A 27,051-nucleotide genomic window follows, 5' to 3' on the forward strand; every position below is an offset into this window, starting at 1 on the left:
ATTTGCAGTGCTCCAGATAACATGCGTAAAGGCGTAAAAACGAATTAAATTTCTTAATAACGATTTAGATTTAAAATCTTTGAGTAAAGTTACGCATTGAAAAAATAAAACGCGAACTCGAAAATTTCGAACGTGCGTAAAACTTCCAGTAGCAAATACGGTAAACATTTCATCCCGGTTCTGATTCGTTTAGGCGCTCATTTAAAACTACAACTTTAAGTCAACGTCATTCAAGCGTTTGCTGTGAGGAAGAGCCACACCTAAGAACGGTCGAAAGGCCAAACGGTCTCGATTCTGTTCTCCTAGTATTGCAGGCGAGTCATTACTGTTTATTGTACCTTTTTAATTACACCTATCGTAATGTTTATGCACAAGTAATATGCTGTATACCTATTCAAAATGTCATTAAAATTAAATGTTAAATATATTTTTTGATATGACTTTAACGGCGACCAAAAGGCCATTATGACCTAAGCCGAAGTGTCCGTGACCGTTTTACATAAAAAATCAAAATGGCCGACCGAAGCGGTGTATCGAAGCATAGAAGGCAAAAAAAACATTTCCAAGACTATAAACCAAAATGTTGATGTGTCAAAAGCAATGAATAAAAAAATATTTGGTAATATATTGTAAAGAACTAATTTTTTTAATTAGGGGGTAAAATAATAATTAATTTTTAAAATAGGGAGTAAATAAGAATTTAACCAAATTTTTATTTGGAGCTCTGTATTTGTCACACTATTTTAAATCGATAATGATGTCTAAAAGAACATATCTATATTTCAATCTGCAATTTGATAAAACTGTTACAGGCATGATCGAGTTAATCTGCTAAAGATAAATATAAGCTGGTTCAACAGACGGGTGATTTGTTTCTTGAGTGTCTTCACACGAATTGTGGAGCCTGTTTGCTGAATACACCTTTGATGCTTTAGATGTTCGCATTTGAAAACGTCTGCAACCGAAGGTAACCATACGCATGTTTTCAAACTATTTCGTTAAAACATGAACAGAGCATCAGCCTGTGGCTATGTTACGGAATATCGTTAGGGCCATCGTGGTTACACATTAAAATCCAGAGGGCGACATTGTGATAGTGTGATAGTACAATGACAACAAGCGATAGTACAATGACGACAGTGCGACAAAACGATTGCGACAGTGCGATAGTAAGATGGTGACAATACGATAATACGATGACGACAGTGATATAATACGATGAAGACAGTGCAACAATACGATGGCGACAGTTCGATAGTACGATGGCGATAATACGATTACGACAGTACGAAAACGCGTTAGTACGATGACGATAGTGCGACAATACGATGTCGACAGTGCGATAGTACGATGGTAATAATGCGATAATACGATGACGACAGTGCGACAATACGATGGAGACAGTGCGATAGTACGATGGCGACAATGCGATAGTGCGATTATACGATGACGACAGTGCTACAATACAATGGCGAGAGTGCGGTATTACGATGGCGACAATCCGACAATGTGATAGTGCGATAGTACAATGGCGACAGTGCGATAATACGATAACGACAGTGCGACAATACGACAGCGACAGTGCGATAGTACGATGGCGACAATGCGATAATACGATGACGACAGTAGGATAACGCGATAGTACGACGGCGACAATGCGATGAGGCTCGTCCTGATTTGAAGAATTCAAACATTGTCCACTGAAATGAATTCTATTTTAAGCCATACGATCTGATGTACAGAGCGACATTTAGGCCGAGTTTCTATGAAGAAGTATATTTTGTGGGAACACTTGCCTGTCTGGATTAAGTCTTGTCTGGATCAGATAGCTGGCTGTCTCAATCGCATGTTGTATGTCACCAGCCATTAGTACACCAGTAGACTTTGGATCTAGATCTTGGAATTCACCAAACGGCATTTCGCACTGGGAGATGGCAGTCTGCAGTAACTGCAAACTGCATGTGCTATGTCAGGGCTCGACATTAACTTTTGGAGCCACTTGTCCAGTCGGACAAGTAGACCAAAACTTCAGTTGTCCTGACCAGAAAGCAACTTGTCCTGACCATTATATCTTATTTTGCTCAGTTCTTTGCAAAATTATTAAATAATACAAAAACCTCAAATCATAAAAACTAAAATCATTCAAAATACATGTTAACATAATTTTACGCAATTTCAATACAAAAAGAACTGACTAGATAACAGGAAAACTGGATATTATTGATTTTTTTAAACATTATACAAAGCCAAAATAATTGACAAAAACTTGTGTTTTGCCACCATACTACTTTAATTGTCTTAAAGATCAATGTGTACCGGTGTCGTAAAATGCATATTCATTACAAGGGAGAATAATCTTGTTATCTTGGCAAAGAAAAATGTTAAGGGTTGTTTCCCTTGTAAACAGTACGGTGTAGTATCCCATGGAACTATCGGAATATCGCGTGCTTTGTCGTTTAAACGTAAACAAAATATATATTAAAAAAAAGGGTGGATACTCCACAGAAATAACGGATTTAAAGGCAATTGTTCTAAGTAATTAAATAATAACGACCACTTGTCCCGTCGGACTAGCACATTCTTTATTAACTTGTCCGGACTAAGACTTTGGTTGTCCTTTAATGCTGAGCCCTGTATGTCCTGTATGTCCTGAAATGGATACAGAAACTTCATTGAGTAACCTAAACATTATATTTGTACAACCAATACATACTCTGTGCAAAACCTATGTATAAAGCGACGTGTAATTTCCTTTGAAACAAAGCATTTGAATAATTAAAATATATGTTCGTAACCTGTTTTGTACTTTAAAATGTATAATGTACAGTGAATCAAAGTAACATGTAGTTTCGTTTAAATTAAGTTACTGTAATTGGCTATTTTAACAGAATAACCACCTTATGCATTACTTCAAATCAAATTATTTCGATTTTAGCTTAAAATAAATGTAAAGGTTGCAACTACGCGCATTTGTTATTAGTTTGTTTTGAAAATAAGTACCTACCATTACTGGATGTTCCGTTCTCTAATCCATAAATACCAGAAAAGATAAAACTCACCTGATTAAGTAGTGTATTGACAAAATGTTTCGTAGTAAAAAATATACCCGACGTCGTAGAGAAACGGACTACGCTTTAGTTTAGTTTAGTTTAAACCTATTTATTTTAGCTCGATTGCGTCGAAAGCCTTAGGCTTATATAAACGCTCTCGAGTCCGTTTCCTGGGCCTAGAACCAGTACTTGGTGTCTTTGGGGGAGATCTAAAGAACGCTCCCACGGTGGGGATCGAACCCGTGACCTCCCGGTCGCAAGGCGGACACCATATCCATTACACCACGGCGACCTTATAAACAAATACGGACCACGGACTACGCTTTGACCTCGTCAGGCCCCAGTGAATAAATCGTTTCGCGTTGCAACGCTTTATAATTTTCGGGTTTTTTAATCGTCAAAAGATGCATATAATGGATATTTTTGAGAATGATTAATGTGCAGTATTACAGTTTCCTCACAAATATGATAACTACAACGAAAATTTGCGAATCTGAAACTGTTTTTTTCTCAATTTTGCCAATTTACCAAAACGTGAAAAGGCCCCTTTAAAAGAGGTGTAAATATAAAGTGGAAAACGGAATACTATTCGATTGAAATATTATTAAATACCTTTTACTAATCAGTATAATGTGAATACTGTACTTGGCTCTTGATTATGTACTCTCCGCCCAAAAGAAGTGTATTTGGTGTTTGGAGGTGACGCCTTGATTCCAGAGGCAACCCTGGTACTTTTTAGTGACCGGTGTATAGCACCGATTCACTGCACCCCGTGTAACGTGCCTCGCGGAGGTGAGGTTAGTTGGTAAAAGTAAGTATCAACTGCGCAAAATAATTACTATGTGCAGTGACCCTACTCGTTGTGGTAGCGTTGTAGCAAAAAAAAAACTTGCCTGCGAGCAGTATTTTATCCTTTTTTGTGTTACATGCAGGTATTAGTATGGCATAACGTGTTAGGGCATATTCTAAGAGGTTAGGTATCAAAAAGGGTTAGATGATGAACTTAAAAACATACGCATTTTTAGCAAACCCAAAAGAGCATATGCGAATGTAGTATATAGTAAGAAACAAAATAGCATATCAAAGTTATCACACGAGACAAGAGAAAACCACCACCATTATTTTGTTGCAATCGATCATGTCAACCGAGTCAAGGCGCGCGGATGGGATAGAAATCCACCAGGTCCGCTTAATTAGTTCCGCTGGCATGCCCTACACAACATATATTGCTTTTGTTGAATGTACCTTCAGATTTTTTTTTTCATGTTTTCATTACCAGACACAAATACATATACGATTTTTTTTATACTTCACTAACGCGTTCTTTGTTAGGGATTGCGCCGTGGGCATAGGAGATAAATTAACTTACTAGACTTACGAACGTTGGAACGAATTTTGAATTATTGCTGCAATGTCCAACTATTTCGCTGTTACTGAAATATTGTTCTTTTTTTGTGTGTGCTCTTGTGTTAGGGGGGGGGGGGGCGGAGAACCCGGAAGAAACCCTCCTGTCCGGTATGGTGACCACCAACCATACTCTCATGCTACCGGGAACGGGAATTGAACCCGGGTCACCTAGGTGAGAGACGAGTGTACCAACCACTGCGCTAGCCGAACAGTCGTATAAGCAATCCTCACAAAATATAAAACTTTCACAATATATAGCAATGCCACAAAATGTAACGATAACAACAGAACTTTCAAAACTATACAATCGTTTCGCGTTTGTAATGCTTTATAATTGTCAGGTTTTTAAATCATCAAACGATGAATATTATGGATATTTTAGCGCATCATGAATTTTCAGTATGTTTCCTTCCAAAAAACATAACTACAACGGAATTGTTCAAATCTGAAACTTTTTTTCAAATGTGTTAATTTATCGCAACGCGAAAAGGTCCCTTTGAGGTCCATTTGGAAACAAACCATTATTTTAAGTATTTGGTCCATCCATGTTAAATGTTTATCCAATGCCATTTAAAGAAAAGCGATAATATCATGGAACGGAAGTGGTATATCGTATTGCGTCATTTGTTTATTTGATTTACGAAAAATAAAATGACTCTGGGTTAAGTTTTTGTTGGATTTATTTGGAAACCAAAGGTTTTGCTCCAGTTCTCTATGGCTATAAATCATTATACTATTATTTTTAATTAATTATAAATTATATATTTATAATAAATTTCGGCGATTAACCCATTTATGCATAGCGTCTAGAAAAAAGGATTTGGCCAGCAGCGTAGACTCAGATGCGACGCCGCATTATGCGGCGTCTCATCGGGGTCAGCGCTGTTTGCTTAAAGGAATATTTCTGTAAAAATATTCTAAATATAGAAATAAATATACTAGACATCCCTAATTTTGGAAATAGTTTGATCCAATTTAGAAGGATGGGAGAGTCCACTAGGCATAAATGGGTTAAGATGTAGCCCATATTGCGCTGCCATCAACGAAAAGTGATAGTTGTATTAGGTCTGTGATCTTTTTGAGAGTTATCTTCCTGTATTGCTGAATTTAGCGATACTATTATTGATGAGATACTAACATATGGGAATCATTTGGGACCTATATATGCTTGCCCATATGGGAATACCCATAAGGGTCCCATATAGGTCCCATATTACTGCGCTATCAGGAATTAAAGATGTATACTTTTATTTATTTCATCCGAAACACATTTCTTAAAACGTATGTATGACTAACTTGATCTAAACTGCTAATATTTTACTCAAAAATAGAAAATCAATGCATAAGCAAATAATATGAAGCCTATATGGGTCCCATACGGGTCCTATATAGGAGTCAATTGTGACCTATATGGGCATGCCCGTATGGGGATACCCATAATGGACCTATATAGGTCCCATACTACTTTGCTATCAGGAATTAAAGATATATACTTTTATTTTTTTCATCCAAAACACATTTTTTAAACTTATGTATGACTAACTTGATCTAAACTGTTAATACCTTTACCCAAAAATAGAAAATCACTGTATAAGCAAATAATATGCAGCTCATATGGGTCCCATACGGGTCCCATTTGGGCCTCCCAACAAAGGACACAATCGTATGTGGGTCCTATATAGATTGCTAGCTGGGATGGTCGAGATCCAACTTATGTATGACTAACTTGATCTTAACTGCTAATAATTTTACCCAAATATAGAAAATCAATGCATAAGCAAATAATATGAAGCCCATATGTGTCCCATTTGGGCCTCCAAACAAAGGACAAAATCGTATGTGGGTCCTATATAGATTGTTAGCTGGGATTGTCGAGATCCAACGTGATCACGCGAGCACTTTTAACCCATTTATGCCTAGTGGACTCTCCCATCCTTCTAAATTGGATCCATTTATTTCCAAAATAAGGGATATCTAGTTTATTTATTTCTATATTTAGAATATGTCTTACAGAAACTCCTTTTAGCAAACAGCGCAGACCCAGATGAGACGCCGCATCATGCGGCTAATCAGGGACGACACTTTCTGCCTTAACAAGATTTTAGGTAACACGGGACTTCCTTTAAACGAAAAATACCATAAAGCGGAAAGTGTCGTCCCAGAACGCGACACATATATTTATGATCGCCAATATTCTTTATGTATTCAAAATATAAAATATAGTAATATACAGCGAACGTTCAGTCGTGTCGGCAGGAGAACACAATTATAACAGTTACAAGTCCTTTACTCATGATACAGTTGTGTTGGCTTATTTGTTTGACGGACAAAAACAATTAGTTAAGTATCGTTTGTCGATATTTATAACAAACACTTGTCTGGATTTAAATGGTGTGTTGTGTTGATATTATACGTTTACGCATTAACAGCGACTTTTCACGTTTCACTGACTAGTCCATTACGTTAAATTAATTATTTATGTTGTGCCTATTGATGTTATTGATGCTATTTTAAAAACCACACTTGTCTGGTTTGACACCTGAAAGCTTGTTATTGTGATTTTATCTTTACATGCGTTAAAGTTAATGTTTCACTGATTAGCCCATAACATTACATACAATATTAATTGTTAAGTCTAATAAATATGTTCAACATAATACAACCAAGCTTGAAGTTTTCAACCTCAATAGAAAGCTTGAATATTTTATAATTGACATCACCGGATTCCATAGCTACTGTCACGGTTGAGCGCATTGTGTACACAACGGTCTGGGAGGCGGAAAACTGCAACGGGCGAGGCATGGTATGGTATTACGAAAGGGGGGGTTAGAGGGTAAGGGTTAGGGTTTGGGTAAGTGTTAGGGTTCGGGTAAGGGTTTGGGTTAGCCTAAACCCAACCCTAACCCTAACCCGACCCCTAACCCTAACCCTTACCCTTACCCTTTTTTGCGGTTATCACCCCTGACCATGCCTCGCCCGTTGTAGTTTTCCGCCTCCCCAACGGTCTTATAGTAGTGAGGATGGACAACCATCTATGGAGATGCCTACTTGTGGGCGCATTCATGGGTACATTTTTCGCTTATTATTTTTTAATTTTTAGTAGTGTGTTATTTATTCAGTGTGGTGATATTTTACTATTGTACTTGATACTGCTTAGAATTCAAGATGCGTGCTAGATGTACGAGTTGTAGCTAATTATAAATTAATTATTTATATGAGTCGCGTTCTGAGAAAACTGGGCTTAATACATGTGCGTAATGTGTCATCCTAGATTTGCCCGTGCAGTCCGCACAGGCTAATCAGGGACGACACTTTCCGCTTTTATGGTATTTTTAGTTTCAAGAAAGTCTCTGCTTACCGAAAATCAAGTTTAGGCGGAACGTGTCGTCCCTGATTAGCCTGTGCGAACTGCACAGGCTAATCTGGGACGACACTTTACGCACATGCATTATGTCCAGTTTAATCAGAACACTTCACATTTATATAATTATTTATAATAAAACACGTCCATAATTGCACGGTTTCATTAACGTACATGTGTTTTATATTCGTTTTAAGTTTTGTTTTGGTGTGCTGGTTTCGGATAATACGTTTATTTCGTGTTTAAATAACTTATGTTTAAATGAAAAAGTACTTAAGATTTCGAAAAGCAAAGTTTTTAATAGCAGTCAATGGGCATACAGTTTTAGCATTTTTTTTTCTGCGTCTACTTACATACTGCTGTAAAAAAAAAACTACTTCAGGAAAAGGCATATGTTCAAAGTTTGGTTGAATGTTGACGCATGTTTGTTCTTGGTAATTAATACTTAGGTTTTTAAAGAACATGTCCTTGGATCTGCTCAGTCTAAAACGCAGTTCGACACAAGCCTTAATAATAACATCCACTGCACATCGTGTAACATTAAATTAATCATTATTTTATGAGACGATCAATAGCCTTTGTTTATTATTAATTTTATTACGACTAAAATTATTTATGATACTAAGTAAACATATAAAGTAAGTTTTATCATTTTCATATAATTATGTACACAATAAAGAAGTTATCAATGAATATTTGTAACAACAAATCCGTATATATTCGCCGTTCCACGACAAAGCCTGTAAAGGTGACATCGTTGGTTGATGTTAACAAACTCAAATTTATTAAATTGTGCACAAACACCTATATTGTGTTTTATTAAAAATCAAATAGGATGTGGTTTAGCTCTGAAGATGACCCGCGTCATGCGAAAATAGATTTTATGCAAAATGCGGCCTGCGCAGCTCCAGACCTACCTGCGCAGCTCCAGACCAGCCTGCGCAGATGCGAAAACTGAGCAGGAGCTACCATGTCCGTTATAAAGTCTAAAAGGATTCAATATTAAGTGTTCAAGACCGCTAACATATCTCATGCATTTGAAACATGTTACATTTTTAAAATAGCAGATGATCAATTATTTGGTATACAATATTATTTTCCATACATACATGTTTAAAAACTAATTTATCAAGATAAGATTTTAAGACCACTTTACATAATGATTGTAATTGACAAACAATTCGCAATATTTTTTACAGATTTATAAGTGCTGTGACCATATCTATGTCATGAAATTTCCAATGAATCAACATGTTTTATCTGTAAATTATTTCCAGAATGACGCGTACAAGGAGTTCTCTTCTGGCCTCCAAAAAGTTCAAAATAACAAAACGAAAGAAAGAAAGCAATATCATGGAAAGTGACATGGAAAGTGACATGGATAGCGAGAGTTAGATCAACGGACTTTGATTCCATAACCAAAACTACAGGTAGCGTAAACACAATGTCTGCTAGGGTAAGTGTGGTGACCTTAAATTCAGACCGAGAACAAGGTGAGTTTAGCTGTGTTTGCGTCAAAATCGAGACTGATGAATGGTATAATGCGGCTGCTGATTTGTATTCTGTGTGTGCAAAATCAGAACAGGTTCTAATAGAAGAGAGAAAACCAAATTGTAACAAACAAGATGCCTTCAATGTAGTACATGAACAAAGAGGATGTTTACAGATGGATCAAGATTATACCAAACAAGATGGCTTCACCTCCCAATGTGTTAAATCAGAGCAGACAGAATATGAAGTTATGCGTCAAGATGTCGAGGATCAAGCTCAACTGGCCTTCCAAAATTCTGTATTTCTGACAAGGGAAGAGATTGAGCTTTCAAATGTTGACCAATATTGTGCTAGACCAACTGTGGGAGAAGAGACAATACAAAAGGACCTTTACTCAAAACTTGATGTTCATTCAAACTCCGAAAAAGATGACTCAGGTATTTTTAGTTTTAGCTCACCTGAGCGCAACGTGCTCATAGTAAGCTTTTGTGATTGTCTTTTGTCCGTCGTGCGTCTTTAACTGTTGGCTCATGGGGCTCGGGCTGTTGTTCGCCATTTGATCTAATTGCGAAAATATTGAGGATGTTGAACATTTGCCTTGGTAATACTCTAGAGGCCGCATTAATTGTCCGATCTTCATGAAACTTGGTCAGGAGATCTTTCCCAATGATATTTTGGATATGTATGAAACTGGTTCCGGTTGGTTGAAAAAAATGGTAACCAGGGGGCGCGGCTTTTTTCCTGAGTTATATGGCTATAGTAAAACCTTGTAAACACTCTAGAAGTCACATGTATTGCCCAATCTTCATGAAACTTGGTCATAATATAAGTTTTTATGATAGGTTGAATGAATATGAAAAAGGTTCTGTTCTGTTGAAATACATGGCCGCCAGGGCTCGGGGCATTTTTCCTTTTATGGCTATAATAAAACATTGTTAACACTCTAGAAGTCACACTAATTGTTCAACATTCATGAAACTTGGTCAGAACATTTGTTCTAATGATATGCTGTTTGCACATTGCCATTTTTACTTTGCTTCTGAGTGGGAAAGGGTTAAAAGGTTGGAAAGCCCTGGTGTTTAGTGTGAAACTATTTTACGTGCTGAACATTTCTATATTAGATACAGTTGTTTCACAATCAACACTTTTTGGACAATCTGATCCAAGATGACAGTTCACACACTTGCATCGTTTCTTCATTTCTTATGGCTTTCTGTTATGATGCATTCAGTATTCTACATAGTTGACTGCATCATCAATTTATTATCTTTTGAATTTTTAATCTTCAGATAATGACTTTGTAGAGATATTCTTGGAAAGAGACAAACAAAAAAGCGAGAGCTCTCCTGCAACTCTTGCGGAACCAAAGAGATTTCTATGTGAAGATTCATCCAGTGGCGTGGTCCAGCCAATGAGTCCTTCAGCAAGAGGTAATGTATATTGATTTATCAGACTTTTAGATTCAATATATCTTGGGGGGGGGGGGGGGGGAGGGTACATGTGACTTAAACTCATGAATCATGAATGAAAACAAAGTCTCCAAAAATTATAATTTTGGCTAAAACAAAGGTGTCGAAAAACTAACGTAGTATTTACGGTTGTTTAATTTCAATGATCAATATGTTTGCAGATAGTGAAGAGAATACTGTGACAAGGACTGTCCTTTCTCTGAAAGCAGCTAAGATGAAATTGAACGAAAAGGGTGACTTAGTGAAGAAAGTTAAGGTACATATAAGTTAGCGGTATTTTTTTCTTCTTATCGCAACCATGGATAGGGAGGTATTAAGCATTGCGTTGAACCATACGTACGCCTAACGTACGTGTGTCCGTCTGTCATGAAGCTTGTGTTTCCAATCTATCATTTACTACTGGTTGGATCTTGCTTAATTTTTTTACAGTTGAAGGACATTAATGTGTGATGATAATAAGATAAACAAGATTTTTATGCATCCAGTTTTCGCGGCAGTATGGTCATTTGTCTGTCTTTCTGCTTAAACAATATAATCCCAAAATGGTGTGTTTTAAGTCTTCAGCTGTTTGACAAAATTCGCTCAAACTTTCACTACTGGATTACCCTAAATGTGTAGACGATGGTAAAGAATAAAAAAAATGCAAAAAATGCGTTGATCAGTATTTGCGGAATAAATGTCCCTTGTCTGTTTTATATGCTTGGGAGTTATGGTGGCACATAGAATCGCCGATGGTAAAAAAGAAAAAAATTGTGGTGACCAGTATTTGCGGAATAAATGCCCGTTGTCGGTTTTTTTATGCTCGAACTTTATGATGGGAATATTTGGGGGAGCCATATAGATTCTCCAAGAACAGTCCTAGCATATGAACTTGTGCAAATCCATATTTTGGTTCAGATATTTTTGAATAAATATTGAGTAAGGACTCCTTTTTTCACCCATAACTAAACACTTATTGCTGATAGAGAGTTGAAACTTAACGTACATATTGACATATTTTCTATTGCAGAGAATGAAGAAAGTCAAGACCCCAGAAAAAGATAGGACTGAGTACAGTCATCAAGAGAGAAACCTGGTCAGCTGTATGAACCTGGAACCTCGAGATAATGACCACTTTCTCTGTAAACTCTAGAACTAAATATCCATAACCTTGCACAAGAAAGTCTTACTAAAGACCAACAAACATAATAATCATGTTTAGCTTCCTGAGAACTTACTTTAGTTAGTTAGTTTAGTAAGTTTAAACCTATTTATTTAGATCGATTGCATCGAAAGCCTAAGGCTTATTATTAGTCCGTTTCCTGGGACTAGAACCAGTACCTTGTGTCTATGAGAGAGATCTATAGAAAGCTCCCACTGTGAAGTTCAAACCCATGAACTCCCGGCCATTAGGCGGACACCATGTCCACTACGCCATGGCGACCTTTACAAGTTTTGCTATTGTTGTTAGTCTTAAATTGGGTGTCATGTGTTGTTCATGGTTAACATTTGGCTTGTAACCACTCTACAGAAAACAGTTAAATCAATAGTGATAAAACTTTGTCAGTATATAAATATTGAAACCAAGTTAGAACCTGGGTCAAGCAGGTTAAACACTAGGCTAATTGGTCGAATCCTAGAAGATATGTCTTACTACTCTAGAAGGCACATGTATGAATCAATCTTGATGAAGCTTGGTCAAAATGCTAAACTTTGCAATATTTGAAGTCAAAATGGGTTCAGTTGAGTGAAAACTCGATCACCAGGTCAAATTTGAAAAACTTTTAACATTTTGAGCATTGTTTAAGATTTATTCCTGATAAAACTTGATCAGAATGAAGAACCTTGGTCAGAATGTTCATCTTGACAGTAGCTAGTTAGAATTTTTGTCAGATGTAATAAAAAATTATGTCCCCAGGTCAAAAATAGTAAAACACTTCAAATGCCTCATTTGTGGCTTTTTGGGAATAAACTTATAAACATTTTTCCTGGCCATATCAAGGCCTAAAGTAAAACTGTGTCACAGGAAGAAACAAACTAAGTAACTAGGTCAAATGATTGACATATTTTAACAAGTTTACCTTGATCTCAGGTTAGTGTTATAAAGTCATCATGGCTCCCTTGTTATGCTCCTTTTTTCAGATGAGGGTTTATTTGATTTTCTGTCAGATTATGTGTTACAAATAACTTAGAAAGAAAAAAGAACATTTGATGAAACCATATGAGCCTTATTATGTGAACTTTTGACTCTGAGAATATTAATAATATAGGGTGTTATGACTCAAAGACTGTCTTTCAGTTTAATAATATTCATAATGCATAATACATATTAGTGGTTTCTTTAAATCTGATGTTCAAGTGCCTGACATTAGTCTTTTACATAGTTTGATTATTGCCTTGTGTTGATTTTGCTCTCTTAGACTGTGGAGAATGCAACAAGCAGTTTGAAGGGGACTGCCCTGTCCATGGACCCTATGACTACATACAGGACAAAGAGGTGAAGCGGTGTTCATTTTTAAAACATAAACTACATGTGGTACAGAAAATAAAGGATTTTTTTTATTAGTTTAGGCTTATGAGACTGTTACGTGTTATGATTGTAAGAACTTTTCATTGTTTTAATGTATGTCAGTACATTTAAGAAATGCCCTTAATATTCTAATACAAAAAGTTTTCCCCATTACATTCTCATATAACTTAATATAAACTGCAGGTGCCAGAAGGGGACCCCCTTAAAGCTGATCAAACCGTGCCAGATTGCCTTGTAATTAAAACGTCCAAAATAGCTGGAGCTGGTCTTGGAGTATTTTCGAAGGAGGCACTGGAATCTAGGGTCATGTTTGGGCCGTATGGGGGCGATATCATTGCTGAAAACCAGAAATCAGGATATTGCTGGCAGGTAAAGGTGACGTGATACTTAGCTTGTTGCATATATACCGTTTATGTCCCCTACCACTATAGTTGGGGACATATTGTTTTTGCCCTGTCTGTTGGTTTGTGTGTTTGCGTAAAACTTTAACATTTGCCATAACTTTTGAAATATTAAAGATAGCAAATTGATATTTGGCATGCATGTGTATTTCATGGAGCTGCACATTTTGAGTGGTGAAAGGTCAATGTCAAGGTCATCCTTCAAGGTCAAAGGTCAAATATATAGCTTCAAAGCGGCGCAGAAGGGGAAATAGTGTTTCTGACAAACACATATTTTGTTTAAGCTTGAAATGCACGGGTTATTTCATAAATCCTAAAAGACTTGAAAATAAAGTGCTGCATTTTCAACAAATTCATTTTCTATATAGCAGTATATAAAGTTTTTTTTGTGTATTATGCCACCAAAGTGTGGGAAGCATTAAACATAGTTCTAGTCCGTCTGTCCCTCAGCATTTCTGTTCACCCCAAAGCTTGTAATTTGAACTTCTCTTTAAATACTGGGTGGATCTCGCACAAATTGTTAGATGACTTTAATTTGTAGATGATACTGAAAAAGGGTATTGGGACTTCAAGGAGTTTGGGCAGGATTAAGGTACCTTGTCTGTTTTATAAGTCCAGATGTGTTTGCTGTGTAACTTTTTGGTAAATATTCCTCAAACGTTCAAAGATGAATGACCTTAATGCATAGATGATTGCAACAAAAGAAACTTTTGACAGAATTACGGCATTTGTCTGTTTTATACATCTTAAATTAATGGGTTGATCTGGTTCAAGTTTTCACAGTTGAGTTATCTTTATTTTCTGGAGATACTTGTTCTGAGATAGACTTTTTCTGTGACAATTTTTTGGAAGAGTTAGGGCCCTTTGTCTGGTTTCCATTATTGAATATATAGTCCCAAACTTACATTGTAAGTCTTTAGTACCTCGTAGTGCTTGGCAGATTTTGCTCAGATTTTGAGAGCTGATTATCCTTAGTGTGTAGATGATTGTTAAGAGAAAAATTTCAACTGAAACAGTTTTGGCTGAATTATGTCCTACTTTCTATTTGTCCGCTGTAGAGTTAAATATTGATTTGCCCGTGTCCAAACATGTTGTTTGGGCATTAGTATCTGTGACGCATTTCAAGTTAATGTAATGATTTTGTGTTCTATATAATTATGCTGGCATGAATAGATTTCACACATCTTGTGACACTGATTCAGTCGTTATTTAAAATTAGTGTGCAATTCAAGGATGTGAAGTACTATACTATTTTACATGAACCAAATTTACTAAGTCTGTTTGCGCTGTTGAAAACAGTGTATGATAACTGCCACTGTTACGTTTAGAATTGCATTCTTTGGTATACTAGTCTAAAAATTGAATTTGCTGTTAAAAACAAGGTATATAAGGTATCATGTTTTTTGTGTATCCGTCTTGTATAGTTGTTGTTTTTGATGGTAAGATTCCATGGAATTCAGACCTTAAAGGAAGGCAAACCGAGCCATTTTGTGTATGCCCAGAACAAGGCCACCTCTAACTGGATGAGATACGTGAACTGTGCAATGACGGAGTCAGACCAGAACCTTGTGGCGTTTCAGTACAAAGAAGGCATCTATTACTGCACATTAAAGCCAATTTCAACAGGTATACAGGCGAATTGTATGACTAAAGATATGTGTTATTCAATGAAGTTTTGTCTGATTAGAGCAGTCTCACCTTGGAAATACGGGTTCAATTCCCTAAACCAGCGAATATGAGTTTGCTTGCAAGTCCCCATAAAGGAAAGGTATGGTTTTCTCCTGGTTATCCCGAGTTTCCCGACAGCTCAAGGCCGCACCAATATTAAATACCTTGGGTATTAAATAAATAGTTCGACATTGGAGCTATAATATTCAAACGTCTTTTCATGTCTGAGATCTTTGCATAAAGCAACCTTAAGACCTTTTAAACGTCAAGATATGAGCACGTTTTTTCTGTCCTTCACACTTTTGGTAAATAGCTTGTTAAACAAAAATGTGTTTGGCTAACAAAGAATATTACCTGCCCTAATTTTTGTGATAATAAATATTTGATTTCTAGTTTTTTTTGACAATAAAAAACGGTTTGCATCAAACATAAGTATTGAAAGTAGAAAAAGCAAATTCTTTTGTAAACATCCCAGTTTTCAGTGTGCCTTCCAGTGTTACATCGCTAGTTTATGAGGATGTAAAATTGCATAAATTTTTAAAAGCTGCTGCAAAGTTTTTCTTCCTCTTTCTAAAACTGTAAATAATTGACGTGAGCTTGGAATTGCAATAGACATTTATCAAATAATTGCGTGTTTATTTTTCATCAAAAGTTGGAAACAAAGAGATAAGGCATGTAAGAAAAAATGTCTGGCCAAAAAAAACGTGCTCACATACACAACACTGCTTCTAACTATGTCTTGTTGGATATGAGGCTATTTAATTTGTGAACACATAAACAAATAATTAGGCTGTGCTATGTGGAAACGTGGTTTAATGCATGCGCGTAAATTGTCGTCCCAGATTAGCGGATTTGCAGTCCGCACAGGCTATTAAGGGATGACACTTTCCGCTTTTATTTTTTTATTTTTCATTAAAAAAGTATGCTCTTTGCAAAACTCCAGTTAAGGCGGAAAGTGTTGTCTCTGATCAGCCTGTGCGGACTGCTAACAGGCTAATCTGGTACGACATTTTACGCACATGCATTCAACCTCATTTTCACAGATTGAGGCTCAATTGTTTGTTTTTGCATCTGGCCTTTCTACTCTACCATTCCATTTAAAACAAAATATACAAATATCAAGAACACATAAATAACTAAAAAAAATGCTTGACTTAAAACCTGTCATGAATTCAGTCTTAGAATCAAAACTATAGAATATGTTCAGATAATAAACAATTACTAATAATTTAATGTAATAAAATTAAAGCACATGTTAGTTTCCTAAAAATAGATGTGGGGTGTAATTCACATTTGTAACAAGGTCTAGTTCAGGTATTACTTATTTCTATGACATTTTTACAAAATAACTTGTTCATATTTCTATTGCTACAGGAGAGGAACTGTGGGTCTGGTACGGAGACGAATTTGCCAGAGAACTTGGCCTCATCAGAAACAAAAACGTGTGCAGTTATTCCAGTAAAAACAGTGGTCACTTGAAGATACACATGAGGAAACATACAGGAGAAAGACAGTACACGTGTGAGGTGTGTGGCTATTTATGTAAACAGAGTGGTAACTTGAAGACACACATGAGGATACATACTGGAGAAAGACCGTATAAGTGTGAGGAGTGTGATTTTGCGTTTAAACAAAGTGGTGAGTTGAAGACACACATGAGGATACATACAGGAGAGAAACCGTACAAGTGTGAGGTGTGTGGTTATAAATGTAAACGTAGTGATCACTTGAAGACACACATGATGACACATACAGGAGAAAGACCGTACACGTGTGAGGAGTGTGATTTTGCGTGTAAGCAATGTGGTGATTTGAGGAGACACATGAGAATACATACAGGAGAGAAAGAGTACAAGTGTGAGGTGTGTGGCTATGAATGTAATCATAGTGGTCACTTGAAAATACACATGAGAAAACATACAGGAGAGAGACCGTACAAGTGTGAGGTGTGTGGCTATTTATGTAAACAGAATGGTCACTTGAAGACACACATGAGGATACATACAAGAGAAAGACCGCACAAGTGTGAGGAGTGTGACTTTGCGTGTAAACAAAGTGGTGATTTGAAGAGACACATAAGGATACATACAGGGGAACGACCGTACAAGTGTGAGGAGTGTGGCTATTGTTGTAAACATAGTTTTAACTTGAAGACACACATGAGGAAACATACAGGAGAGAGACCATACAGGTGTAAAATGTGTGATTTTGCATGTAAACACAGCGGTCATTTCAAGATACACATGAGGATACATACAGGAGAGAGACCGTACACGAGTAAGGTGTGTGATTATGCATGTAAAGAGAGTGGTTCGTTGAAGAAACATATGATGATACATACAGGCGATAGACCCTAAATGTGTATGGTGTGTGATTATGCATGTATCAAGAGTGATTGCATGAAGAGACACATGAAGAAGCATGCTTGGTTGTACTTGTAACCATAGTGATGATTTGAAGAAACGCATGGGGATACATACGGGAGGTGTGTGGCTATCCATGGATTCCATGGGAGGAAGACTTAAAAAAGTATAAGGTGTGTAGTTATCCATATATCTATGAGAGGAAGACTTTTAACAGTTTAAGGTGTGTGGTTATCCATGTATCTTTGGGAGGAAGACTTTAAAGAGTGTAAGGCGTGTGGTTATCTAAGTATCCACGGGAGGAAGACTTACCAAAGTGTTAGGTGCGTGATTATATATGTATCCATGGGATTAAGACTTTAAAGATTGTTAGGTGTGTGGTTATCCGTGTAACCAGGGTGGTCCCTTGAAAACTTGAAGAGCCACATGAGAATATACAATATAATAAGAGAAGCAAGAACTAGACATGAACATATAACAAAATCTCTGAAATCAGTAGAGACCAAGTGACGCACGTTATTTTGCATGACTTAATGACACAATAAATCATTGCTTTGTTAGAGCTGCATTCAAACTAAATTTTAATTTACTCGTCCAATGGGTTTTATAAATGATTGTGAACAGTGCCCGATGCGCACACATCTCCCTACCTGCTTTTCCCATCTTCAATTTTAAAATCTCCGTCGCATAATTCACTATACACTTCACTTCGGAAAGGTTGCGTACTTTTGTTCATATTTCACATGAGTTTGATAATTTGCATTTAGAAAGATACCTTTTTTATCTTAGATAAACAGCTTTTATTATCATTGAGAGCAGAAGGTGGAGTATTTAAATTTGGGTTAGTTTAGACTCGCTTCCGTTTATAGGGGTTTTCATAACATAAGCACTGCTCTTCAATAATTGGTGTTCTCTTGGTTACTTGAATGTCATTTACGACAAATAGATAATTGCTTTGTTCACTCGTACCTTTTTCAAGGTTTGCTTAATATTTTTTCTAGTTTTGTTTCATTGTGTTCTGTTATAATCTCACTCTTAGGATTTTCCCATCACGCTGTTGATGGTTAATTTCTTCTTTCTTTGAATGATTTCACTTTAAATAATGCTTTTTTCGATGGTATTTGTGTTATGTTATTGTCTGTCGAATGTGTCAAGATCATATATTGTTGTTTCTTCGAGTTCGCGTGTTTTTGTATTTCTTTAAATGAGGCGTTTCTTTTTGTTATATTGCGTAAGTTACCTTTTATAAAGTCCAATAATAAACTTGGGTTTGGAACTGTGTGCTTTATCTAATGTTTTATTTTAACTCGATAGTTTGCATATACTAAAATGCACATTTATTAGTGTGCATATAATAAAATGCACATTTATTACTGTTCATATAATAAAATGCACATGTTTAGTGTGCATATAATAAAATGCACATTAATTACTGTTCATATAATAAAATGCACATTTATTAGTGTTCATATAATTAAATGCTCATTTATTAGTATGCATATCATAATGCTCATTTATAAATACTTATGTACCGTAGTACTGGTAAACCAGCTAGCCCAGGAAAAAATGTTGAGTTTGTTAACAGACCGCCATGATATGAAGGAAATACTTTTAAAAACGGTCATAAAACAACTTAGCAAAGAAAAAACACTTTCTTGGGGCCTCATGTGATGTGATAACCCTCATTCAAAACATTATGATCACCATGGCATACTAGATTGCAAAAAGTTACCAAAAGTGTCCACATGCCAAATATGCATGCTCCCGCTACCAATCTATTCCATGCAATTGAACATGCCAAGCAAATAATAGTATAAACTGATCAAGAAGTTTTCACGGGCAATGCCAGCTAGTGTAATTTAACATTCTTTCCAAATTTTGTGAGTCTACTAAATAAATAAGGTAGGAGTGCTGAGACATACGCAGGGTCCTCACATGACGCAGCCTCGTGCGCGGAAGAACATCATAAACTTGAATTACACGCTTCACGGATTCTCGGAGAATCACACTTTCATGTTAATTGTGTACTTATGCTGTTACCTTTTATTGCATGCATACTTTCATATATATTTAAATGGACTTTTTAACATGACTAAATGTTAATTTTGAAATATACGTAATGGATTCGAAAAAAAACTATATGCGTTACATTCACACAAGCAAAATAACATTACTGACAACGACACATGTTAAAACTATTTGTTTTTTTATTGATAGGTATATTGTATCAATCGAAATCGGAGAAATCGTTTAAAAAGTATATGTTACGCTTTAAATTTGCATTTATAATTAAGCACACACATGTTTTTTGGACAAACAACCATTCAAATTCAAAACCTGCGTTTTGTTATTGTAGCATGTTTTCTATTTGTTCTAGGGGTCCTAGGTTCTAACTTAAGGGTAAGCATTTTTTGCATCTTTTTTGCTTGTTCATACAATTATTCAATACTATTCCACAAAGTCTAGTTGTGTTAGTATATTCGTTTAGTGACATTAAAATAAACGATTATATGTTATTTATTATCTTTAAATGAATGACAAGACTGATGTCTTTAAAGCGTCTCCACATACTTACAAAAGGACTTATTAGTCATTAAATAGGATCTTTTTAAATGGACAATGGAATAAATAAATGTCATTAAATTTCATGTCACAATGACGTCAATGTGACATGTATAATTCATACATTTATGTGAGGTTTTACGTTAAGTAACGTTTATTTGAAGAGTAAAGGAGCTATAGCGTTAGTGGTGTATTTGTATATAGTTATATTACATGGAATGGGGGCGATGTCCCAGCGGGCTCGCACAATATAGTGCCACGCAATCAACTCATGCGATACAACCAAGCGGAACACCACACTCGTGTAATATACGATTATGTATAAAAATAAGATTATTTTTCCATTAGTATTTGTTCAATGATTGCTTAGCCGTTTATCGATTGAATCTCCGAAAAATTAGCCACTCCATCCATTGTGTTATCCTTTAGTCTCATAACTCTAACGTCATGGTAACAATTAAAGGTTAACAGCAACATTTGGCCATTAAAAGATTTGTCAAGACTAAACTTTATTATGCATTTAAAACAAATATTTACCACATTTTCAAATTTGGAAACTGAATATATGCATGTGTCTGTTTAACCAATTAGTCTTCTAATAAACCTACATATAAAATCATCATGTAAAAGCAGTGTTTTATCTAATTAAAATAATATGTTGACATTTTCTTGAGAGGTTTTTCATACTCACACCTATTTCTTACAGACTTTTACAAAACTGCAGTAATGTTGTCAATAGCTCGGATACCGATTTCATTTGAGTACCCAACAGAAATCACTGAAATCAAAATCAAAGTGGCATGCGAACCATCCGCTTCATCGGCTGCCTAACCGCAGGTTTTGCCTCTTTATTTAAGCTGCCTAAACCAAGACTTTTCCTCTGTACATCGGCTGCCTAACCGCAAGCTTTGTCTCTGTACTTTAGCTTCGTAACCGCAGGCTCTACCTCTGTACTTTACCTGCCTAACCGCAGGCTTTGCCTCAGTGCATCGACTTCCTAATCACAGGCTCTTCCTCTGTTCATCAACTGCATTATCACAAGCTTTGCCTCTGAACATCGGCTGCCTTACCACTGGTTTTGCCTCTGTACTAAAGCTGCCTTGCCGCAGGCCTCACCTCTGTGCATTGGCGGCCTAACCGCAGGCTTTGCCTCTGTATTTTAGCATGAATAAATAAATAGCATGCATAGAGCGACATTTCACTTACATTTCATACAGTATATAATAATATACTTACTATTACTTATTTAGCCATTTCTGTAAAGTGGCCCTTTTCAAAATTAAAAATAATAAGTACACTCTATACTAGACAGATGCCCTGCAGGGATAGACAAATCCACTCGCCCGCTCGTAATTACGAGTAGAAATCGGCTCCGGACGAGTGCATATTTCGGCAGCGCTCGTCCTGCAGGGCGAGTGGCATTTCTGGTCGAAAAGATTAAAATTTCATGTTTTAAAACATTTTCGCCAAAAAAAAACAACGTTTAATCGGCGATTAAAAATTAACCGGATGTTGATTATTGCACACTGCGCTAAAATTAGTCCTGTTCCCGTTACGCGCCGATACCGGTATGTTCCGTGAATGTATCCTATACAGTACGGTATACGGTCTTTTAATACGGCTAAAAAAATCGTCTAAATTCTTCACATCATTAGATTTAAAGAGTAGATTTAGGCAAGTTTTAATGGATGAAAATGACAAAGAGAAAACTGCCTTTTGTACACACCGAGGCTTGTTTAAGTTTAACAAAATGCCTTTCGGACTCTCCAATGCTCCTAAAGTGTAATCATAATGATTGTGACCATGAGGTCAAAATGAAAAACAAACAAGTTAAAAGCGTGTTTAAACAGTTTATTAAATTTATTGAAGTTCATGAGTTAAAACTAACAGTTCTATTTTATAGCCAATAGAAAATCACAATAAAACATATAAGTTACTGATTTATTGCATTTTTTCAATAAATTGCAGGGCAAGTACATATTTCAGCAGAGAAGGTGGACATTTTTAGCTACTCGCCCTGCAGGGCAAGTTGCTGAATTTTTTTTTGTCGACCCCTGCTCTGTTGACATTATAAAATACCCATTATCAAAAATGCTTGCAATTTTTGAACAAGCTATGTCATGTTGCATGATGAATGATGAAATTACAGTGCATACCAACTGTAATTTGCTGAAATCGAACACTTGACCTGTACGATACTGTTTGACCCATCTTTTGAGTGTGACCTTATTGTTAGGGCGACGATTGTTAAACATGACATATAGCGACGCTAATCCTCTAACGTGCCCAAGAAAAGGATTGTCCAACAGACCCAACATCCCTCAAATTTGTGGTGCGTTTTGATCAGAACTTCATAAAGTTAACTTTTAAAAATATTCTTGATTGAACACATGTATTTAACTTCAAATATAACAAAGAACGATATTGTTTGCTACCGCCGAACAGCTGAAAGACTCCAGCAGTTGAACGGCACTTTCCAATTCGACCGCAACTAGGTCACTGGGTCACTTAGTACGTTTTACACATCAAGCATGGTGTCTGCTCTCTAATTCAAGTAGTTGTTATCCGATCTTCACCACACTTGGTAAGAAGTTGTATCTAGATGTTTTTGTAGGTCAAGTTCAAACATGGGCAATGCAGGGTCAAAATCCAGGTCACGGGGTCACTTAGTGCGTTTTAAACATTGAGCATGGTGTCCGCTGACTTTTGTGAAGACAACATGCACAATATTCTGTGTGCACAATATTCTGTGTCAATGCGGCATGTGGGGGGGGGGGGGGGGGGTATTCGTCACGTCTGTGACAAAAGTTATACTTAATTAAAGATAGTGGCGATTTATAGAACCGTATTAGGATACGTACGGGAGGAAGACTTAAAAAAGTGTTAAAACTTAAGTGTGTGGTAATTCATGTGTTTATCCATGGTAGGAAGACTTAAAGCGGGTATATACGATTTTTTTATATGTGTTTAATTGTAATATATTGATAAAATATGTTACAATAACACAAAATAGGCAAGAAAAATTATACATTAAAGCCGAATTTCATAAAATGCAGCAAAGACAAATTAGCGCCCCTAGCCGATAGTGACATACATATTTTTCTACAATAACCGAAGCATTCGTCTTTGTATTAGGATCGGATTAAGTGTTCGTGTGTCGTATGAATAGATATCGTTGCAGGAATTCAAATAAACCGTTAATATAAGTTTAGATTCACATCGTACATGTATGGTATACATGCTGGAGAATTCGGCTGTACAGCCGTTTTCAATTTCAGAATTAAATATCTGGCTTATTTTGCATTTTTCGACACATGTTCTTCTTAACTTTTATTTTTATTTATATTGAAATATATATATAATAAGTTTTTTACGCAGTTTATATAAATTCATAAATATTTGACAAAATCGTATATACCCGCTTTTAAAAAAAGTGTTAGGTGTGTGGTTATCCATGTATCCATGGGAGAAAGACTTAAGAAAGTGTTAGGTGTGTTATCCATGTATCCATGGGAGGAAGACTTTAAAGATTATTAGGCGTGTGGTTATCCATGTATCCATGGGAGGAAGTCTTACCAAAGTGTAAGGCGTTTAGTTATCCATGTATCTTTGGGAGGAAGACTTTAAAGAGTGTTAGGCGTGTGGTTATCCATGTATCCATGGGAAAAAGACTTACTCAAGTGTTAGGTGTGCTGTACCCAAAGGACCATGTATCCATCAGATTAAGACTTTAAAGATTGTTAGGTGTGTTGTTGTCCATGTAACCAGAGTGGTCCCTTGAAAACTTAAAGAGGCATATGAGAATATATAAGAGAATAAAGAGCTAAAATTGGCGTTCTTTTGTTAATATTTTACATGAGTTTCATGATTTGCATTTGAAGATATACTTTTGTTTCATGTTAGATAAACATATTTTATTATCATTGAGAACAGATGGTGTTGTTCTTAAATTTGGGTATGTTTGGACTCGCTTCCGTTTATAGGGATTTCATAACATTGGCGTTGCTCTTAAATAATTAATGTTCTGTTGTGTGCTTGAATGTCATTTACGACTATTATATTATTGCTTTGTTAATTTTTACCTTGTTCAAGGTGTGCAAAATATTTTTTTAGTTTTTTTTTCATTGTGTTGTACGTGTTACTGTCGCTCTTAGGATTTTTCCATTAAGATGTTTATGGTTGCTTACACTTGCTTTGAATGATTTCACATTCAATAATGTTTTTGCGATGGTATTTGTGTTGTGTATTTGTCTATTGAATGTGTCAAGATCATGTAGTGTTTTTTTCTTTGAGTTAGCATGTTTTTATATTTATTTAAATGAGGCGTTTCTTCTTGTTATATTGCGTAAGTTACCTTTTATAATCTCCAATGTTTGGGTTTGCATTGGTGCATTTTATTTAATGTTTTATTTTAGCTCGATAGAGTGCATATACTAAAATGCACATTTACTAGTGTTCATATACTAAATGCACATTTATTAGTGTTCATATAATGCACTTTAAATAGTGTGCATATAATACAATGCACATTTATAACTACTAATCATTATGTACCGTAGTAATGGTAAACCAGCTATCCCAGGAAAAAGTGTCGAGTTTTTTAACAGACCGCCATAATATGAATTAATTAGTTTTGAAAACGGCAATAAAACAACTAAATAAAGCAACACACACTTATTGGTGCCTCATGTGATGTGCTAACCTCTTTGAAATCATTATAATTACCATGGAATACATGTTTGCAACAAGTTACCAAAAGTGTCCATATGCCAAATATTCATGATCCAGACCAGGCAAATCATAGTACAAACGGAACCAGAAATTTTCACGGGCCATGCCTGCTAGTGTAATTTAACATTCTTTCGAACTTTGCATGAGTCTACTTTATAAATAAGGTAGGAGTGCTGGGACACACTCAGGGTCCTCACATAATGCAGCCTTTTGCACGGAAGAACCTCATAAACTTGAATAACACGCTTTACTGATTCTCGGTGAATCACACTTGCATACTGTTTATATGTGTAATTATGCTTTTATTGCATACGTGCTGTTATATATAATTATAGGGACTTTTCAACATGGCTAAATGACAATTTTAAAAGATACGTCCTGGATTCTTAATCAACTTTATACATTACAGTTAATTTCAAATTCAAAGCCTGTGTTTTGTAATGGTGGCACGTTATATATTTGTTCTAGTGGTCCTAGGTTCTTACGTGAGGCTAGGCATATTTTGTTGTTGTTCGCTTGCGAACAACTAAGGTTAATACAACGCGTTGCAAGCCAGTTAACCTAACTACGATAAACCCGTTAACTTCCGCGTCTGCCGCATCTGCGCCGAGAAAGAGTTGTATAATTTATGCAAGAAGTTTGAGTTCTTTTACTATATTCATTCACAAATGGAAACATAATGTGAATATTGTTTTCAATGGAATATTTTTGAACGGAGCGTATAGAACAGAATCAATATACAATGTTTGTATTATACGTGTCGTGGAAGAGATGCTTATGAATGATTTAAATAGTCAACTATCTGCCGCGTCTTAATGACGTGGTATTTTTGCTCAGAAAATGCTATTTATAATCTTAGGCTATTAATAGATGTGGGAAAAATAAAACCACTGCTGATAAACAAGGGATATGGAGAGTCCAATACACTATCACGCATAATTTGCGTAAACTTGTTAATAGTTCTTGCTACTACAGCGAAGTTAAAGTTGATATGTCTTCGACACGTTCTTTTGTTCTCAACAGATAGCAGTGATCTATTGTATTCACAGGTGCTAACAACGCACTTGTATAACTTTATGTTTGTTTATATTCACAGTTTTAAATTTATAAAACCGTGAACATGAGTTCACTCATAACTACAGGTATAATATAGACAACGAAGAAAATGCTTTATAATCGCTAAAACCGAATATAAAAACAACTTAATATAATAAGAAACATCTTTTAAAAAGATACCCGGCGAACATGCTGACTTTGAAATAAAGTTTGACATTGATGTTTCTAAAAAAATAAATTAAAAAACAAAAGTTAAACAATTGTGTGTGTGTGTTTTCACTTGTAAGTCGCATATTCACGATATGAAATGTGTGTCAGTATAGTCAAACCACACATTAATGTTAATAGATACACATTATATTACAGGTGTTCACATCATAGGTGTCCTCACATGGCTTATTGTCCCCTACCGGTGAAATCGGAGAGGACTTCTGGTTTGCGCTCTGTCAGTCTGTCCGTCACACTTTTTTGGATCCTGCGATAACTTTAAAAGTTCTTAAAGTTCCTGGTCAACGGCGATGCTGTCCGCTATAAAATCACTAAATGTTTTATGGTCTCATTGTGTATCTCCTTACCAGACTGAGACAAGCGCCAGATGGGTGGGCTTTATCTATGATAGGCGCATATGACATAAGACACATTTTCGCATGACGCGGGTCTTTTTTAAACTTATTGCGAGTGGTAAATGGTATATTTAGCACAATGCATTTCGATATAAAATTGAATTAAAAAAAGCAAATACAGCAAACATACAAATAAGGGTAGCCTATGCAGGCGTTCAGAAACAATTTAGACGTGCTGACCGAGTACGACAAAAAGCTGTGGTTAGATAACGTGACACTACTATTTCGATAGTTTTGTTGTTGTTGTTTTTTCATTTTGAAAGCAAAACTGTGTTGATCGATAGTCAAAATGTCTTCCCTTGACGATTGACGAGTTAGTGACCGAGTACAGACCCTGAAATTCTGCAAGATGGATTTTAA

At 36.0% G+C, this 27,051-nt stretch overlaps 1 protein-coding gene across 1 annotated transcript; it reads left to right on the forward strand.

The window, feature by feature from the left end:
- The first annotated feature begins 506 nt into the window (after positions 1–506).
- Positions 507–18,967, forward strand: LOC127847815 (putative zinc finger protein 66). The gene is made up of 10 exons (XM_052380004.1): positions 507–619; positions 813–967; positions 9,096–9,746; positions 10,599–10,739; positions 10,940–11,034; positions 11,788–11,899; positions 13,178–13,254; positions 13,471–13,656; positions 15,149–15,314; positions 16,731–18,967. Exons 3-10 carry the CDS (start codon positions 9,263–9,265, stop codon positions 17,711–17,713), a joined length of 2,244 nt encoding a protein of 747 aa, XP_052235964.1. The 5' UTR covers positions 507–619; positions 813–967; positions 9,096–9,262; the 3' UTR covers positions 17,714–18,967.
- The last annotated feature ends 8,084 nt before the right edge of the window (positions 18,968–27,051 follow it).

Source organism: Dreissena polymorpha, chromosome 10 (genome assembly GCF_020536995.1).
Source record: "Dreissena polymorpha isolate Duluth1 chromosome 10, UMN_Dpol_1.0, whole genome shotgun sequence".
Lineage (NCBI taxonomy): Eukaryota > Metazoa > Mollusca > Bivalvia > Myida > Dreissenidae > Dreissena > Dreissena polymorpha.

Coding starts and splice junctions, on each gene's coding strand:
- LOC127847815 (XM_052380004.1), top strand. CDS start 9,263: ATGTCTGCTAGGGTAAGTGTGGTGACCTTAAATTCAGACCGAGAACAA. Junction 13,255..13,470: donor ACTACATACAGGACAAAGAG/GTGAAGCGGTGT, acceptor TATAAACTGCAG/GTGCCAGAAGGGGACCCCCT. Junction 15,315..16,730: donor ATTAAAGCCAATTTCAACAG/GTATACAGGCGA, acceptor CTATTGCTACAG/GAGAGGAACTGTGGGTCTGG.